The sequence below is a fragment of the Oenanthe melanoleuca genome, chromosome 25 (assembly GCF_029582105.1).
Source record: "Oenanthe melanoleuca isolate GR-GAL-2019-014 chromosome 25, OMel1.0, whole genome shotgun sequence".
In the NCBI taxonomy this organism is placed as follows: domain Eukaryota; kingdom Metazoa; phylum Chordata; class Aves; order Passeriformes; family Muscicapidae; genus Oenanthe; species Oenanthe melanoleuca.
In genome coordinates, this window is record NC_079358.1 from 5,816,890 (window position 1) to 5,835,457 (window position 18,568).

An 18,568-nucleotide genomic window follows, 5' to 3' on the forward strand; every position below is an offset into this window, starting at 1 on the left:
TTTTTAAAAAATTTTTGCCCCACCCCAGGCTCTCAGATTTGGGATTTTTTGTTATTTTTTCCCAAAATTCCCATTTTTTTGGGTTTTTTCCCCACCCCAGGCTCTCAGATTTGGGATTTTTTCCCAAAATTCTCATTTTTTTTTTGTTTTTTGCCCCACCCCAGGCTCTCAGATTTGGGATTTTTTCCCCAAAATTCCCATTTTTTTGGTTTTTTTGCCCCACCACAGGCTCTCAGCTTTGGGATTTTTTCCCAAAATTCTCATTTTTTTTATTTTTTTTCCCAAAATCTTGGTTTTTTTCCCCACCCCAGGCTCTCAGCTTTGGGATTTTTTTTTATTTTTTCCCAAAATTCCCATTTTTTTTTGTTTTTTGCCCCACCCCAGGCTCTCAGATTTGGGATTTTTTCCCCAAAATTCCCATTTTTTTGGTTTTTTTCCCCACCCCAGGCTCTCAGCTTTGGGATTTTTTCCCAAAATTCTCTTTTTTTTTAAATTTTTTCCCAAAATCTTGTTTTTTTTCCCCACCCCAGGCTCTCAGATTTGGGATTTTTGATTTTTTTTCCCAAAATCTTGTTTTTTTGCCCCACCCCAGGCTCTCAGCTTTGGGATTTCTTCCCAAAATTCTCATTTTTTAAAAATTTTTTCCCAAAATCCCCGTTTTTTGCCCCACCCCAGGCTCTCAGATTTGGGATTTTTTGTTATTTTTTCCCAAAATTCCCATTTTTTTGGTTTTTTTGCCCCACCACAGGCTCTCAGCTTTGGGATTTTTTCCCAAAATTCTCATTTTTTTTTATTTTTTCCCAAAATCTTGGTTTTTTGCCCCACCCCAGACTCTCAGATTTGGGATTTTTTCCCCAAAATTCTCATTTTTTTGGTTTTTTTTCCCCACCCCAGGCTCTTAGCTTTGGGATTTTTTCCCAAAATTCTCATTTTTTTAAAATTTTTTCCCAAAATCTTGGTTTTTTTCCCCACCCCAGGCTCTCAGCTTTGGGATTTTTTCCCAAAATTCTCATTTTTTTTTATTTTTTCCCAAAATCCCTTTTTTTTGCCCCACCCCAAGCTCTCAGATTTGGGATTTTTGATTTTTTTTCCCAAAATCTTGGTTTTTTTCCCCACCCCAGGCTCTCAGCTTTGGGATTTTTTCCCCAAAGTTCTCATTTTTTTGGGTTTTTGCCCCACCCCAGGCTCTCCGCTTTGGGATTTTTTCCCAAAATTCTCATTTTTTTTTATTTTTTCCCAAAATCCTGGTTTTTTGCCCCACCCCAGGCTCTCCGCTGCGCTTTCCAGACCCACGACCGTCTTTGCTTTGTCATGGAATACGCCAACGGGGGCGAGGTGAGTTTCACCCAAAATTCTGATTTTTTGGGGCAGTTTCTGACCCAAAACTGAGTTTTCCACATTTTCCCCAATTTCCTCCAAATTTCCCCAAATTTTTCCCCAAATTTCCCCCAATTTTTTCCCCAAATTCTCCACCAAATTTCCCCATATTTTCCCCAAATTTCCCCAACTTTCCCCCAAATTTCCCCCAAATTTTCCCTCAAATCCCCCAACTTTCCCCCAATTTTCCCCCCAAATCCCTCAAATTTCCCCTAAATTTCCCCAAATTCTTCACAAATTTTTCCCCAAATTACCCCAAATTTTCCCAAATTTTGCCCAAATTTTCCCCAATTTTTCCCCAAATTTTTCCCCCAAATCCCCCCTAATTTTTCCCTAAATTTCCCCCAAATTTCCCCCAAATTTTTCCCCAAATTTCCCCAAATTTTTCTAAATTTTCCCCAAATTTCCCCTTTTTTCCCCAAATTTTCCCCCAAATTTCCCCCCAATTTTTCCCCCAAATCCCCCCTAATTTTTCCCTAAATTTCCCCCAAATTTCCCCCAAATTTTTCTCCAAATTTTCCTAAATTCCCCCCCAATTTTCCCCAAATTCTCCCCAATTTTCCCCCCAAATTCCCCCAAGTTTCCCCTAAATTTCCCCAAATTCTCCCCAACTTTCCCCCAAATTTCCCCCAAATTTTTCCCCAAATTTCCCCAAATTTGCCCAAATTTTGCCCAAATTTCCCCCAATTTTTCCCCAAATTTCCCCCCGATTTTTCCCCCAAATCCCCCAAATTTCTCCCAAATTTCCCTAAATTTCCCCCAAATTTTCCCCCAATTTTCCCAAATTCTCCAAAAATTTCCCCCAAATTTCCCCCAATTTTCCCCCAATTCCCCCCAGGTGTTTTTCCACCTGTCCCAGGAGCGCGTGTTCCCCGAGGACCGCGCTCGTTTTCCCCCAAATCCATCCAAATTTTCCCCAAATTTCTCCCAAATTTCCCCCAACTTTTTCCCCAAATCTCCCCAAATTTTCCCCAAATTTCCCCCAACTTTTTCCCCAAATCCCCCCAAATTTTCTCCAAATCTCCCCAAATTTCCCAAATTCTCCCCCAATTTTCCCCAAATTCTCCCCAATTTTCCCCCCAAATCCCCCAAATTTCCCCTAAATTTCCCCAAATTCTCCCCAAATTTTTCCCCAAAATTCCCCAAATTTTCCCAAATTTTGCCCAAATTTCCCCCAATTTTTCCCCCAATTTTCCCCCCAATTTTTCCCCCAAATCCCCCCTAATTTTTCCCTAGATTTCCCCCAAATTTCCCCCAAATTTTTCCCCAAATTCCCCCCCAATTTTCCCAAATTCCCCCCCAATTTTCCCCCCAAATCCCCCAAATTTCCCCTAAATTTCCCCAAATTCTCCCCAACTTTCCCCCAAATTTCCCCCAAATTTTTCCCCAAATCCCCCCAAATTTCTCCCCAAATTTCCCCAATTTTCCCCAAATCCCCCCAGCTGTTTTTCCACCTGTCCCGTGAGCGCGTGTTCCCCGAGGACCGCGCTCGTTTCCCTCCAAAATTCCTCCACATTTTTCCTGAAATCCCCCCAAATTTTCCTTAAATTTGCCCCAATTTTTCCCCAATTTTTTTCCCCAAATTTTCCCAAATTTCCCCCAATTTTTCCACCCAAAATTCCCCAAATTTTCCCAAATCCTCCCAAATTTTCCCCAGTTCCCCCCAGCTGTTTTTCCACCTGTCCCGTGAGCGCGTGTTCCCCGAGGACCGCGCTCGTTTCCCCCCAAATCCCTCCAAATTTTCCCGAAATTTCTCCCCAACTTTCCCCCGATTTTTCCCCAAATTTTTCCCCAAATTTTCCCCAAATTTTCCCCAATTTTTCCCCAAATTCCCCCCAAATTTTCCCCAAAATTTCCCCCAATTTCCCCAATTCCCCCCAGCTGTTTTTCCACCTCTCCCGGGAGCGCGTGTTCCCCGAGCACCGCGCTCGTTTCCCCCCAAATCCCTCCAAATTTCCCCCAAATTTTCCCAATTTTTCCCCAAATCCCCAATTTTTCCTCCCAAATTCCCCCAAATTTTCCCAAATTTCTCCCAAATTTCCCCCAACTTTTTCCCCAAATTTCCCCAAATTTCCCCCAAATTTCCCCCAATTTCCCCAAATCCCCCCAGCTGTTTTTCCACCTGTCCCATGAGCGCGTGTTCCCTGAGGATCGCGCTCGTTTCCCCCCAAATCCCCCCAAATTTTCCCGAAATTTCTCCCAAATTTCCCCCAAATTTCCCCCAAATTTTCTCCAAGTTTCCCCAAATTTCCCAAATTTCCCCAAATTTCCCCAATTCCCCTCAGCTGTTTTTCCACCTGTCCCGTGAGCGCGTGTTCCCCGAGCACCGCGCTCGTTTCCCCCCAAGTTTCCCCAAATCTCCCCACATCTCCCCAAATTTTCCCAATTTTCCCAAATTTTGCCCAATTTCCCCCAATTTTTCCCCCTAATTTTCCCCCCAAATTTCCCCAAATTTCTTCCCATTTTTCCCCAAATTTCCCCCCAAATTTTCCCCCGAAAATTCCCCCCCAATTTTCCCCAAATTCTCCCCAATTTTCCCCCCAAATCCCCCAAATTTCTCCCAAATTTCCCTAAATTTCCCCCAATTTTTTCTCCCATTTTTCCCTTAAATCCCCCAAATTTTCCCCAAATTTCCCCCAAATTTTCTCCAAATCCCCCCAAATTTTCCCCAAATTTCCCCCAATTTCCCCAAATCTCCCCAGCTATTTTTCCACCTGTCCCGTGAGCGCGTGTTCCCCGAGGACCGCGCTCGTTTCCCCCCAAATCCCTCCAAATTTTCCCGAAATTTCTCCCCAACTTTCCCCCGATTTTTCCCCAAATTTTTCCCCAAATTTTCCCCAAATTTCCCCAATTTTTCCCCAAATCCCCCCAAATTTTCCCCAAATTTCCCCCAATTTCCCCAATCCCCCCAGCTGTTTTTCCACCTGTCCCGGGAGCGCGTGTTCCCCGAGGACCGCGCTCGTTTCTACGGCGCCGAGATCGTCTCTGCCCTCGAGTACCTGCACTCGCGGGACGTCGTCTATCGCGACATCAAGGTGCGATTCTGGGACGGATTTTGGGGATTTTGGGTGGAATTCCAAGGATTTTGGGGATTTTGGGTGGAATTCCAGGGATTTTGGGTAATTTCCTGGGATTTTGGGCAGGATTTGGAGCTGAATCCCTGCGATTTTGGGGCCGAATTCCTGCGATTTTTGGGCTGAATTTTGGGATTTTTTTGCTGAATTTTGGGAGTTTGGGTTTATTCCTGGGAATTTGGGCTAAATTTCTGGGATTTTGGGCCGAATTTTGGGCTGAATTCCTGGGATTTTGGGGCTGAATTCCTGGGATTTTGGGCTCAGTTTTGGGCTGAATTCCTGGATTTTGGGGCTGAATTCCTGGATTTTGGGCTCAATTTTGGGCTGAATTCCTGGGATTTTTGGGGCCAAATTCAACGGATTTTGGGCTGAATTTTGCGGCTGAATTCTGGGGATTTTGGGGCTGAATTCCTGGGATTTTTGGGGCTGAATTCCTGGGATTTTGGGCTCAGTTTTGGGCTGAATTCCTGGGATTTTGGGGCTGAATTCCTGGGATTTTTGGGGCTGAATTCCTGGGATTTTGAGCTCAATTTTGGGCTGAATTCCAGGGATTTTGGGGCCGAATTTTGGGGCTGAATTCCTGGGATTTTGGGGCCAAATTCGATGGATATTGGGCTGAATTTTGGGGCTGAATTCTGGGGATTTTGGGGGTGAATTCCTGGGATTTTGGGGCTGAATTCCTGGGATTTTGGGCTCAATTTTGGGCTGAATTCCAGGGATTTTGGGGCTGAATTCCTGGGATTTTGGGCTCAGTTGTGGGCTGAATTCCTGGATTTTGGGGCTGAATTCCTGGGATTTTGGGCTCAATTTTGGGCTGAATTCCTGGGATTTTGGGGCCAAATTCGATGGATGTTGGGCTGAATTTTGGGGCTGAATTCTGGGGATTTTGCGGGTGAATTCCTGCAATTTTGGGCTGAATTCCTGGGATTTTGGGGCCGAGTTTTGGGGCTGAATTCCTGGGATTTTGAGCTCAATTTTGGGCTGAATTCCTGGGATTTTGGGGCCTAATTCGACGGATTTTGGGCTCAATTTTGGGGCTGAATTCTGGGGATTTTGGGGGTGAATTCCTGCAATTTTGGCGCTGAATTCCTGGGATTTTGGGGCCGAATTTTGGGGCTGAATTCCTGCGATTTTGGGGCTGAATTCCTGGGATTTTTGGGGCTGAATTCCTGGGATTTTGGGCTCAGTTTTGGGCTGAATTCCTGCGATTTTGGGGCTGAATTCCTGGGATTTTTGGGCTGAATTCCTGGGATTTTTGGCTCAGTTTTGGGCTGAATTCCTGGGATTTTGGGGCTGAATTCCTGGGATTTTTGGCTCAGTTTTGGGCTGAATTCCTGCGATTTTGGGGCTGAATTTTGGGCCGATTCTCACCCAAATTTTGGGATTTTTTTGCCCCGCCCCTCCCACATTTCATTATAATTTTTGTTTTTTTGGGGTCCCTCCCAGCTGGAGAACCTGATGCTGGACAAGGACGGGCACATCAAGATCACGGATTTCGGGCTGTGCAAGGAGGGCGTGAGCGACGGCGCCACCATGAGAACCTTCTGCGGCACCCCCGAGTACCTGGCACCAGAGGTGCCAAATCCGGCAATTCGGGAAAATTCGGGAATATCCGGGAAGATTCCCGGGGTTTGGGAGCCTGGGAGTCCCAAAATTTGGGAAAATTCTGGAAAATTTGGGAAAATTCGGAAAAATTCGGGGAAATTTGGGAAAATTCACAGGGTTTGGGAGCTTGGGATTCCCAAAATTCAGGAAAATTTGGAAAATTCACGGGGTTTGGGAGCTTGGGATTCCCAAAATTTGGGAAAATTTGGGAAAATTCTGGAAAATTTGGGAAAATTCGGAAAAATTCGGGGAAATTTGGGAAAATTCACAGGGGTTGGGAGCTTGGGATTCCCAAAATTCAGGAAAATTTGGAAAATTCACGGGGTTTGGGAGCTTGGGATTCCCGAAATTCGGGAAAATTTGGGAAAATTTGGAAAAATTCCCAAAGTTTGGGAGCTTGGGATTCCCGAAATTCGGGAAAATTTGGGAAAATTTGGAAAAATTCCCAAGGTTTGGGAGCTTGGGATTCCCAAAATTAGGGAAAATTTGGGAAAATCCGGGGATTTCCTGGGGTTTGGGAACTCGGAATTTCATGGGATTTGGGAAAATTTAGGAATTTTGGGAAAATTTATGAAAATTCAGGAAAATTCCCAGGGTTTGGGAGCTTGGGATTCCCAAAATTTGGGAAAACTCAGGAAAATTCGGGGGATTTCCCGGGGTTTGGGAGTTTGGGATTCCCAAAGTTTGGGAAAATTTGGGAAAATTAGGGAAAATTTCTGAGGTTTGGGAGCTTGGAATTCCCAAAATTCAGAAAAATTCGGGAAAATTTGGGAAAATTAGGGAAAATTCCCAAGGTTTGGAAACCTGGAATTCCCGAAATTCGGGAAAGTTCGGGAAAATTTGGGAAAATTCGAGAAAATTCCCAGGGTTTGGGAGCTTGGAATTCCCAAAATTTGGGAAAATTTGGGAAAATTCAGGGATTTCCTGGGGTTTAGGAGCTTGGGATTCCCTGGGATTCCTGGGTCCTGTCAGGTCTCACCTGTACCTGTCAGGTCTCACCTGTACCTGTCAGCTCTCACCTGTACCTGTCAGCTCACACCTGTACTTGTCAGGTCTCACCTGTACCTGTCAGACCCTGTCAGCTCACACCTGTACCTGTCAGCTCACACCTGTACCTGTCAGCTCACACCTGTACCTGTCAGGTCCTGTCAGCTCTCACCTGTACCTGTCAGCTCACACCTGTACCTGTCAGGTCCTGTCAGGTCTCACCTGTACCTGTCAGCTCACACCTGTACCTGTCAGCTCTCACCTGTACCTGTCAGGTCACACCTGTACCTGTCAGGTCCTGTCAGCTCTCACCTGTACCTGTCAGCTCTCACCTGTACCTGTCAGCTCACACCTGTACCTGTCAGGTCCTGTCAGCTCTCACCTGTACCTGTCAGCTCACACCTGTACCTGTCAGGTCCTGTCAGCTCACACCTGTACCTGTCAGGTCCTGTCAGGTCTCACCTGTACCTGTCAGACCCTGTCAGCTCTCACCTGTACCTGTCAGCTCTCACCTGTACCTGTCAGGTCCTGTCAGCTCACACCTGTACCTGTCAGGTCCTGTCAGCTCACACCTGTACCTGTCAGACCCTGTCAGCTCTCACCTGTGCCTGTCAGGTCCTGTCAGCTCTCACCTGTACCTGTCAGACCCTGTCAGCTCTCACCTGTACCTGTCAGCTCTCACCTGTACCTGTCAGGTCCTCTCAGATCTCACCTGCACCTGTCAGGTCCTGTCAGGTCTCACCTGTGCCCTTCAGGCCCTGTCAGGTGTCACCTGTACCTGTCAGCTCACACCTGTACCTGTCAGCTCTCACCTGTGCCCTTCAGGCCCTGTCAGGTGCCACCTGAGCCGTTCCTGTCCGCAGGTGCTGGAAGACAACGACTACGGGCGGGCGGTGGACTGGTGGGGGCTGGGCGTGGTGATGTACGAGATGCTCTGCGGGCGCCTCCCCTTCTACAACCAGGACCACGAGCGGCTCTTCGAGCTGATCCTGCTGGAGGAGATCCGGTTCCCGAGGAACCTGTCACCCGAGAGCCGCTCCCTGCTGGGGGGACTGCTCAAAAAGGATCCAAAGCTCAGGTGAGACACACCTGGGAACACCTGAGATACACCTGGGAACACCTGAGATACACCTGGGTACACCTGGGTACACACACACACACCTGGGCACAGCTGGGATCCGGTTCCCCCGGAACCTGTCACCTGAGAGCCGCTCCCTGCTGGGGGGGCTGCTCAAAAAGGATCCAAAACTCAGGTGAGACACACCTGGGAACACCTGAGACACACCTGGGAACACACACACACACACCTGGGTACACCTGGGTACACACACACACACCTGGGTACAGCTGGGATCCGGTTCCCCTGGAACCTGTCACCCGAGAGCCGCTCCCTGCTGGGGGGGCTGCTCAAAAAGGATCCAAAACTCAGGTGAGACACACCTGGGACAGATAAGATACACCTGTGAACACCTGAGATACACCTGGGTACACACACACACACCTGGGTTCACACACCTGGGATCACACACACACACACCTGGGTACAGCTGGGATCCGGTTCCCCTGGAACCTGTCACCCGAGAGCCGCTCCCTGCTGGGGGGGCTGCTCAAAAAGGATCCAAAACTCAGGTGAGACACACCTGGATACACCTGGGTACACCTGAGATACACCTGGGTACACCTGGGTACAGCTGGGATCCGGTTCCCCTGGAACCTGTCACCCGAGAGCCGCTCCCTGCTGGGGGGACTGCTCAAAAAGGATCCTAAACTCAGGTGAGACACACCTGGATACACCTGAGATACACCTGGGAACACCTGAGATACACCTGGGTACACACACACACACCTGGGCACAGCTGGGATCCGGTTCCCGAGAAACCTGTCACCCGAGAGCCGCTCCCTGCTGGGGGGGCTGCTCAAAAAGGATCCAAAGCTCAGGTGAGACACACCTGGATACACCTGGGATACACCTGGGTACACCTGGGCACACACACACACACCTGGGTACAGCTGGGATCCGGTTCCCGAGGAACCTGTCACCCGAGAGCCGCTCCCTGCTGGGGGGACTGCTCAAAAAGGATCCAAAGCTCAGGTGAGACACACCTGGATACACCTGGGAACACCTGAGATACACCTGGGTACACCTGAGATACACCTGGGTACACACACACACACCTGGGTACAGCTGGGATCCGGTTCCCGAGGAACCTGTCACCCGAGAGCCGCTCCCTGCTGGGGGGGCTGCTCAAAAAGGATCCAAAACTCAGGTGAGACACACCTGGGAACACCTGAGATACACCTGGGTACACCTGGGATACACCTGGGTACACCTGAGATACACCTGAGATACACCTGGGCACAGCTGGGATCCGGTTCCCCCGGAACCTGTCACCTGAGAGCCGCTCCCTGCTGGGGGGGCTGCTCAAAAAGGATCCAAAACTCAGGTGAGACACACCTGGGAACACCTGGGAACACCTGAGATACACCTGGGAACACCTGGGTACACACACACACACACCTGGGTACACCTGGGTACACACACACACCTGGGCACAGCTGGGATCCGGTTCCCCCGGAACCTGTCACCTGAGAGCCGCTCCCTGCTGGGGGGACTCCTGAAAAAGGATCCAAAACTCAGGTGAGACACACCTGGATACACCTGGGTACACCTGGGATACACCTGGGAACACCTGAGATACACCTGGGTACACCTGGGTACACACACACACACCTGGGCACAGCTGGGATCCGGTTCCCCTGGAACCTGTCACCCGAGAGCCGCTCCCTGCTGGGGGGGCTGCTCAAAAAGGATCCAAAACTCAGGTGAGACACACCTGGATACACCTGGGAACACCTGAGATACACCTGGGAGAAGTGAGAATACACCTGAGATACACCTGGGAACACCTGAGATACACCTGGGTACGCCTGGGTACACCTGAGATACACCTGGGTACACCTGGGATACACCTGGGTACACCTGGGCACACACACACACACACCTGGGCACAGCTGGGATCCGGTTCCCCCGGAACCTGTCACCCGAGAGCCGCTCCCTGCCGGGGGGACTGCTCAAAAAGGATCCTAAACTCAGGTGAGACACACCTGGATACACCTGGATACACCTGAGATACACCTGGGTACACCTGAGATACACCTGGGCACAGCTGGGATCCGGTTCCCGAGGAACCTGTCACCCGAGAGCCGCTCCCTGCTGGGGGGACTGCTCAAAAAGGATCCAAAACTCAGGTGAGACACACCTGGGAACACCTGAGATACACCTGGGCACACCTGGGATACACCTGAGATACACCTGAGACACACCTGGGAACACCTGGGTACACCTGGGTACACCTGGGAACACACACACACACCTGGGTACAGCTGGGATCCGGTTCCCCCGGAACCTGTCACCCGAGAGCCGCTCCCTGCTGGGGGGACTGCTCAAAAAGGATCCAAAACTCAGGTGAGACACACCTGGGAACACCTGGATACACCTGAGATACACCTGGGTACACCTGAGATACACCTGGGTACAGCTGGGATCCGGTTCCCCCGGAACCTGTCACCCGAGAGCCGCTCCCTGCTGGGGGGGCTGCTCAAAAAGGATCCAAAACTCAGGTGAGACACACCTGGATACACCTGGATACACCTGGGACAAGTGAGATACACCTGGGAACACCTGAGATACACCTGGAGGCACCTGAGTACAGCTGTGCTCACCTGTATCTCACCTGTTCTCCCCTGTTCTCACCTGTCCCACCTGTCTGTATCTCACCTGTCTCACCTGTATCTCACCTGTATCTCACTTGTCTGTATCTCCCTTGTCTCACCTGTATCTCACCTGTTTGTATCTCACCTGTATCTCACCTGCATCTCCCCTGTTCTCACCTGTATCTCACCTGTATCTCACTTGTCTCACCTGGTGACACACCTGTATCTCCCGTGTCTCACCTGTGTCTCACCTGTATCTCACCTGTGTCTCACCTGTGTCTCCCCTGTGTCTCCCCTGTCTGTATCTCACCTGTATCTCCCCTGTGTCTCCCCTGTGTCTCACCTGTCTCACCTGGTGACACACCTCACCTGTCTGTTTCTCACCTGTATCTCCCCTGTGTCTCACCTGTGTCTCCCCTGTGTCTCACCTGTATCTCACCTGTCTCACCTGGTGACACACCTGTGTCTCCCCTGTGTCTCACCTGTCTCACCTATATCTCCCCTGTATCTCCCCTGTATCTCACCTGTATCTCACCTGTGTCTCACCTGTCTGTATCTCATCTGTTCTCACCTGTTTGTATCTCACCTGTTCTCACCTGTGTCTCCCCTGTGTCTCACCTGTATCTCACACCTGTATCTCCCCTGTGTCTCACCTGTATCTCCCCTGTGTCTCCCCTGTGTATCTCACCTGTATCTCCCCTGTATCTCACCTGTATCTCCCCTGTATCTCCCCTGTGTCTCACCTGTCTCACCTGTTGACTCACCTGTATCTCCCCTGTTCTCACCTGTCTCACCTGTGTCTCCCTTGTATCTCCCCTGTCTCTCCCCTGTATCTCACCTGTCTCACCTGTATTTCACCTGTCTGTATCTCCCCTGTCTCACCTGTATCTCACCTGTCTGTATCTCACCTGTCTGTATCTCACCTGTCTCACCTCTCACCTGTCTCACCTGTTCTCTCTCACCTGTTCACCTGTATCTCACCTGTCTCACCTGTATCTCACCTGTTCTGTTCTCACCTGTATCTCCCCTGTCTCTCACCTGTATCTCACCTGTATCTCCCCTGTATCTCCCCTGTATCTCACCTGTATCTCCCCTGTTCTCCCCTGTGTCTCACCTGTCTCACTTGGTGACACACCTGTATCTCCCCTGTTCTCACCCCTGTGTCTCCCCTGTGTCTCACCTGTCTCACCTGGCAGGCTGGGCGGGGGCCCGGGCGACGCCCGCGAGGTGATGGAGCATCGCTTCTTCTGCGGCATCGACTGGCAGGACGTGGTGCAGAGGAAGGTCAGGTGACCCCGCAGGTAACCCCCCGCCCCTCCCCCACCCCGGACACACCTGGTGACCCCTCCCCCCGCCCCTCCCCCGCAGCTGGTGCCGCCCTTCCGGCCGCAGGTGACGTCGGAGGTGGACACCAGGTACTTCGACGAGGAGTTCACGGCGCAGAGCATCACGGTGACGCCGCCCGAGAGATGTGAGCGCACCTGGGGGCACCTGGGCGCACCTGGGGGCACCTGGGGGTACCTGGGATACACCTGAGATACACCTGGGATACACCTGGGTGCACCTGGGGACAGCTGGGGGTACCTGGGATATACCTGGGATACACCTGAGATACACCTGGGGGCACCTGGGGGTACCTGGGATACACCTGGGCGCACCTGGGGGTACCTGGGCGCACCTGGGGGTACCTGGGGGTACCTGGGATACACCTGGGGGTACCTGGGACACACCTGAGATACACCTGAGATACACCTGGGGGCACCTGGGAGTACCTGGGATACACCTGAGATACACCTGGGCACACCTGGGGGCACCTGGGGGTACCTGGGATACACCTGAGATACACCTGGGGGCACCTGAGGGTACCTGGGATACACCTGGGATACACCTGGGGACATCTGGGGGTACCTGGGGACAGCTGGGATACACCTGAGATACACCTGGGTGCACCTGGGGGTACCTGGGATACACCTGGGATACACCTGAGATACACCTGGGGGTACCTGGGATACACCTGAGATACACCTGAGTGCACCTGGGGGTACCTGGGATACACCTGAGATACATCTGGGTGCACCTGGGGGTACCTGGGATACACCTGGGATACACCTGAGATACACCTGGGGACAGCTGGGGGTACCTGGGAGTACCTGAGATACACCTGAGTGCACCTGGGGGTACCTGGGATACACCTGAGATACACCTGGGCGCACCTGGGGACAGCTGGGGGCACCTGAGATACACCTGGGCGCACCTGGGGACAGCTGGGATACACCTGGGGGCACCTGGGGGCACCTGGGCACAGCTGAACTCACCTGTCCCTCACCTGTCCCCAGGTGAGCACCTGGATTCCCCCGAGCGCGACCACCAGACGCATTTCCCGCAGTTCTCCTACTCTGCCAGCATCCGGGAGTGACACACCTGGGCACACCTGGATACACCTGGGCACACCTGGATACACCTGAGGATACCTGGGCACACCTGGATACACCTGGGCACACCTGGATACACCTGGGCACACCTGGGATACACCTGGGGACACCTGAGGACTCCTGAGATACACCTGGGATACACCTGAGGATACCTGGGCACACCTGGGCACACCTGGGCTACACCTGAGATACACCTGGGCTACACCTGGGGACACCTGGGGACACCTGGGCTACACCTGGGGACACCTGGAAACACCTGAGCTCACCTGGGTGCACCTGTGCCCCTCCTCCCCCCACACCTGGACACACCTGTGCCCCCCCAGGTGCCCCCCAGGTGTTCTGGCCCCGCCCCCCCCAGGTGATTTCGGTGCCGAATTTTTGGACGTTTTTGGCGCTTTTGGAAAACAAAAAAAAAACAAAAAAAAAACAAAAAAAAAAAATCACAGCGGTGGCCTTGAACCCCCTGGAGCTCCCAGTCCATCCCAGTCCATCCCAGTCCATCCCAGTCCATCCCAGTCCATCCCAGTTCATCCCAGTCCATCCCAGTCCATCCCAGTCCATCCCAGTCCCATCCCAGTCCATCCCAGTCCATCCCAGTCCATCCCAGTCCCTCCCAGTCCATCCCAGTCCATCCCAGTCCATCCCAGTCCCTCCCAGTCCCTCCCAGTTCATCCCAGTCCATCCCAGTCCCTCCCAGTCCATCCCAGTTCCATCCCAGTCCATCCCAGTTTATCCCAGTCCATCCCAGTCCATCCCAGTTCATCCCAGTCCCTCCCAGTCCATCCCAGTTTGCTCCAGGGGGGAGGGGTGGGAAAGGGGGGGTGGGAGGGGAGGGTGGGGGTGGGGAAGCGCGGTACAAAATAAAACAGAATTAAAATAAAATAAAATAAAATAAAATAAAATAAAATAAAATAAAATAAAATAAAATAAAATAAAATAAAATAAACGAGTTTTATTTGTTCATTATTTTATCTTTTATTTTTGGAGTTTTTCGGAGGGAAATTCATCCTCGGTTCCCCCCCAAATTCTTGACACCCCAAAGAAAAAATCCCATCAAACCCCCCTGGGGAACCCCAAAACTCCCCTGAGAACCCCAAAATCGCCCTAAAATCCCCCCCAAACCTCCCTGGGAACCCCAAAATCCTCTTGGGGAACCCCAAAATCCCTTTAGGGGACCCCAAAACCGCCTGAAAACCCCAAAACTGCCCCAAAATCCCCCAAATCCATCACTCGGCGCTCGATTAACCCCCATCGATCACTCAGCGCTCGACTGCGCATGCCTGACCAGATTGGTTTGATTGACAGCTCTGACAGCCAATGGCAGCACAGAGCGCGTTTATCGCTGACCAATCAGCGCGCAGCTTGCAGGAAGAGGCGGAGCCTCGGCGGCGGCGCGCGGCGGACATGAAGTGAGTGGGAAAAGCGGCGATTTGAGGGGATTTTGAGGGAATTTCGGGGGTTTTGAGGCATCTCGGGCTGGGATCGGGGGGTTCGGGGAGGTTTTTGCGGTTCTGAGGGGGTTTGGCGGCGCTGCCGGAGCGGGTTAAGGCATTGTGCTTCCGCTCGGTTTGATTGACAGCTCCGGCAGCCAATAGGAGCAGAGGGCGGGGCCTGAGGGGGAAGGAGAGCGGCGCGAGCGGCGCGAGCGGAGGAGGGCGCCCCCCAGCGGACGGTACCACGGGAGGGGGGACGGGGGGGGAACGGGGACAAAACCGCCCAAAAACTGCCCCAAAATCCGCCCAAAACTGCCCCAAAATCGGGGTAAACCTGCCCTAAACCCGACCCTAAACGTGGCCCTAAAACCGCCCCACAACTGCCCCAAACTCACCCAAAATCCGCCAAAAACTGCCCAAAACTGCCCAAAACTGACCCCAAACTGCCCCAAACTGCCCCAAAACTGCCTAACAAACTGCCCCAAAACTGACCCAAAACTGCCCCAAAACTGCCCCAAACTGCCCCAAAAACTGCCCAAAACCTGACCCAAAACTGCCCCAAAACTGCCCCCAAAAACTGACCCAAAACTGCCCCAAAACTGCCCCAAAACTGCCCAAACTGCCCCAAAACTGCCCCAAAACTGCCCCAAAAACTGACCCAAAACTGCCCCAAAAACTGCCCCAAAAACTGCCCCAAAACTGCCCCAAACTGCCCCAAAACTGCCCCAAAAACTGCCCCAAAACTGCCCAAAACTGCCCAAAACTGCCCCAAAACTGCCCCAAAACTGCCCAAAACTGCCCAAAACTGCCCCAAAACTGACCCAAAACTGACCCAAAACTGCCCCAAAACTGCCCAAAACTGCCCCAAACTGCCCCAAAACTGCCCAAAACTGCCCAAAACTGCCCCAAAACTGCCCCAAAACTGCCCAAAACTGACCCAAAACTGACCCAAACTGCCCCAAAACTGCCCCAAAACTGCCCCAAATCTGCCCCAAAATTTTCCCTGTCCCCAGTCCCGTCCCAGCTCCTCCCCAAATTTTGGGAGCCCCGCCCCCTTCCGAGGTCACCCCGCCCCAAAATTTGGATTTTTTTTTTTCCCGTCTCCTCCCCCAGCGCTCCGGATCCCGGGAATTCTCTGAGGTTTTTTGGGATTTTTTTGGGGGAGTTTTTCCTTCTCCTGCACCCCAAAATCTGAAATCCCAAAATCTCAAACCCCCAAATCTCAAACCCCAAACTCCAAAATCCCAAAATCCCAAACCCCAAACCTGTGTGGCCGCGTCGGATAAATCCGGATTTTCCTGTTCCAGCCTCGTGCCAGGATGGGCTTGGACGGAGCCTACAAACAGGTAGGGGGTGGGACACCCCAAAATTCAAATTTGGGGTCCTAAAAAACCCCAAAATCTAAATTTGGGGTCCTGGGAAACCCCAAAATTCAAATTTGGGGTCCTAAAAACCCCAAAATCCCAAATTTGGGGTCCTAAAAAATCCCAAAATCTGAGATTGGGAACTCTGGGAAACCCCAAAATCCTGAATTTGGGGTACTAAAAAACCCCAAAATCTAAATTTGGGGTCCTGGGAAACCCCAAAATCTAAATTTGGGGTCCTAAAAAACCCCAAAATCCCAAATTTGGGGTCCTGGGAAACACAAAGTCTGAATTTGGGGTACTAAAAAACCCCAAAATCTAAATTTGGGAACTCTGGGAAACCCAGAATTCAAATTTGGGGTCCTAAAAAACCCCAAAATCCCAAATTTGGGGTCCTGGGAAACACAAAGTCTGAATTTGGGGTCCTAAAAAACTCCAAAATCCCAAATTTGGGGTCCTGGGAAACCCTGAAATCCCAAATTTGGGGTCCTGAGAAACCCTAAATCTGAATTTGGGGTCCTGGGAAACATAAAATCTAAATTTGGGGTCGTGAGAAACCCCAAAATCCAAATTTGGGAACTCTGGGAAACCCCAAAATCCTGAACTTGGGGTACTAAAAAACCCCAAAATCCCAAATTTGGGGTCCTAAAAAATCCCAAAATCTGAGATTGGGAACTCTGGGAAACCCCAAAATCCTGAATTTGGGGTCCTAAAAAACTCCAAAATCCCAAATTTGGGGTCCTGGGAAACACAAAATTTGAATTTGAGAACTCTGGGAAACCCCAAAATCCCAAATTTGGGGTCCTGGGAAACCCTAAATCTGAATTTGGGGTCCTGGGAAACAAAATCTAAATTTGGGGTCGTGAGAAACCCCAAAATCCAAATTTGGGGTCCTGGGAAACCCCAAAATCTGAATTTGGTAACTCTGGGAAACCCCAAAATCCAAATTTGGGGTCCTAAAAAACTCCAAAATCTGAATTTGGGGTCCTAAAAAACCCCAAAATCCCAAATTTGGGAGTCCTGGGAAACAAAAAATGTGAATCTGGGGTTGTGGGAAGCCTCAAATCCCAAATTTGGGGTCCTAAAAAAACCCCAAAATCCAAATTTGGGAACTCTGGGAAACCCAGAATTCAAATTTGGGGTCCTAAAAAATCCAAAAATCCAAAAATTGGGGTCCTGGGTAACCTAAAATCCCAAATTTGGGGTTCTAAGAAACCCCAAAATCTGAATTTGGGAACTCTGGGAAACCCCAAAATCCAAATTTAGGGACCTGGGAAACACAAAATCTGAATTTGGGGTCCTGGGAATCCCAAAATCCTGAATTTGGGGTCCTGGGAAGCCCCAAATCTAAAATTGGGGTCCTAAAAAAAATCCCAAAATCCCAAATTTGGGAGTCCTGGGAAACCCCAAAATCCCAAATTTGGGGTTCTTGCATCTCCCTCTCCCCCAACCCCAAATTTGGGGTCCCAGACCCCCCCAAACTCCGAATTTGGGATCCCAGAGCTGCCAACCCCCCAAAATTTGGGGTCTCCTCCCCCATCAAATTTGGGGTCCCCCCATCAAATTTGGGGTCTCCCCCTCCCCAAAATTTGGGGTCCTCCTCTCAATATTTTGGGTTTTCCCTCAAAATTTGGGGTCCCCCCATAAAATTTGGGGTCCCCCCTCAAAATTTGGGGTCTCCAGCCCTATCAAATTTGGGGTACCCCTCCCAAAATTTGGGGACTTCAACCCCATAAAATTTGGGGTCTCTCCCCAAAATTTGGGGTCTCCACCCCCATTAAATTTGGGATCCCTTCCCCAGAATTTGGGGTCCCCTACCCAAAATTTGGAATCTCCACCCCCATCAAATTTGGGGTCCTCCCCTCAATATTTTGGGTTTCCCCCCCAAAATTTGGGGTGTCCCCATCAAACTTGGGGTCCTGCCCCAAAATTTGGAGTCATCACCCCCCCAAAATTCGGCGTCCCTCCCCAAAATTTGGATTCCCCCCCATCAAATTTGGGTTCTCCACCCCCATCAAATTTGAGGCCCCCTTCCAAAATTTGGGGTCTCCACCCCCATCAAATTTGGGGTCCCCCTCCCAAAATTTGGGGTCTCCACCCCCATAAAATTTGGGGTCCCCTCCCATAATTTGGGGTCCCACCATAAAATCTGGGGACTCCAACCCTATCAAATCTGGGGTCCCCTCCCAAAATTTGGGGTCCCCACCCCTATCAAATTCGGGTCCCCCCCCATATTCGGGGTCCCCCCATTAAATTTGGGGTCTCCACCCCCATCAAATTTGGGATCCCCCTCCAAAAATTTGGGGTCTCCACCCCCCCCCAAAATTTGGGGTCCCTCCATTAAATTTGGGGTCTCCACCCCCATCAAATTCCGGGCCCCCCCCCCAAAATTTGGGGTCTCCACCCCCATAAAATTTGGGGTCCTCCCCTCAATATTTTGGGGTTCCCCCCCAAAATTTGGGGTGTCCCCATAAAATTTGGGGTCTCCACCCAAAATTTAGGGTCTCCACCCTCATCAAATTTGGGGTCTCCCCCCAAAATTTGGGGTCCCCCCAATCAAATTTGGGGTCTCCACCCTCATC

At 51.0% G+C, this 18,568-nt stretch overlaps 1 protein-coding gene and 3 long non-coding RNA genes across 6 annotated transcripts in view; 2 read left to right on the forward strand and 2 right to left on the reverse strand.

The window, feature by feature from the left end:
• LOC130262764 (RAC-beta serine/threonine-protein kinase-like) overlaps positions 1-14,023 on the forward strand; it is a 32,614-nt gene extending 18,591 nt beyond the window's left edge. Inside the window, exons 7-13 of one of the 2 annotated variants that reach the window (XM_056510220.1) lie at positions 1,267-1,335; positions 4,290-4,412; positions 5,898-6,026; positions 7,907-8,121; positions 11,954-12,041; positions 12,126-12,228; positions 13,094-14,017. In XM_056510220.1, the coding sequence (XP_056366195.1) occupies positions 1,267-1,335; positions 4,290-4,412; positions 5,898-6,026; positions 7,907-8,121; positions 11,954-12,041; positions 12,126-12,228; positions 13,094-13,173 (807 nt within the window). In that variant the 3' untranslated portion in view covers positions 13,174-14,017. Of the gene's footprint in view, positions 1-1,266; positions 1,336-4,289; positions 4,413-5,897; positions 6,027-7,906; positions 8,122-11,953; positions 12,042-12,125; positions 12,229-13,093 lie in introns of both variants that reach the window. The other variant, XM_056510219.1, reaches the window with a different exon arrangement.
• LOC130262996 (uncharacterized) lies at positions 10,983-13,468 on the reverse strand. Its single transcript, XR_008842250.1, has 3 exons — positions 13,426-13,468; positions 13,073-13,188; positions 10,983-11,041 (listed from the first exon to the last, which is right to left on the reverse strand). It is a non-coding gene; the product is annotated as an uncharacterized LOC130262996 (long non-coding RNA).
• Positions 11,154-11,907, reverse strand: LOC130263018 (uncharacterized). Of its 2 annotated transcripts, XR_008842274.1 has the most exons (4): positions 11,872-11,907; positions 11,640-11,691; positions 11,389-11,432; positions 11,154-11,307 (listed from the first exon to the last, which is right to left on the reverse strand). It is a non-coding gene; the product is annotated as an uncharacterized LOC130263018 (long non-coding RNA). The 2 variants fall into 2 exon arrangements; XR_008842275.1 differs by lacking the exons at positions 11,154-11,307; positions 11,389-11,432 and adding an exon at positions 11,480-11,500.
• A 541-nt stretch (positions 14,024-14,564) lies between the features above and the next one.
• On the forward strand, positions 14,565-15,969 carry LOC130263009 (uncharacterized). The gene is made up of 3 exons (XR_008842265.1): positions 14,565-14,598; positions 14,769-14,861; positions 15,930-15,969. It is a non-coding gene; the product is annotated as an uncharacterized LOC130263009 (long non-coding RNA).
• Positions 15,970-18,568: the final 2,599 nt, after the last annotated feature.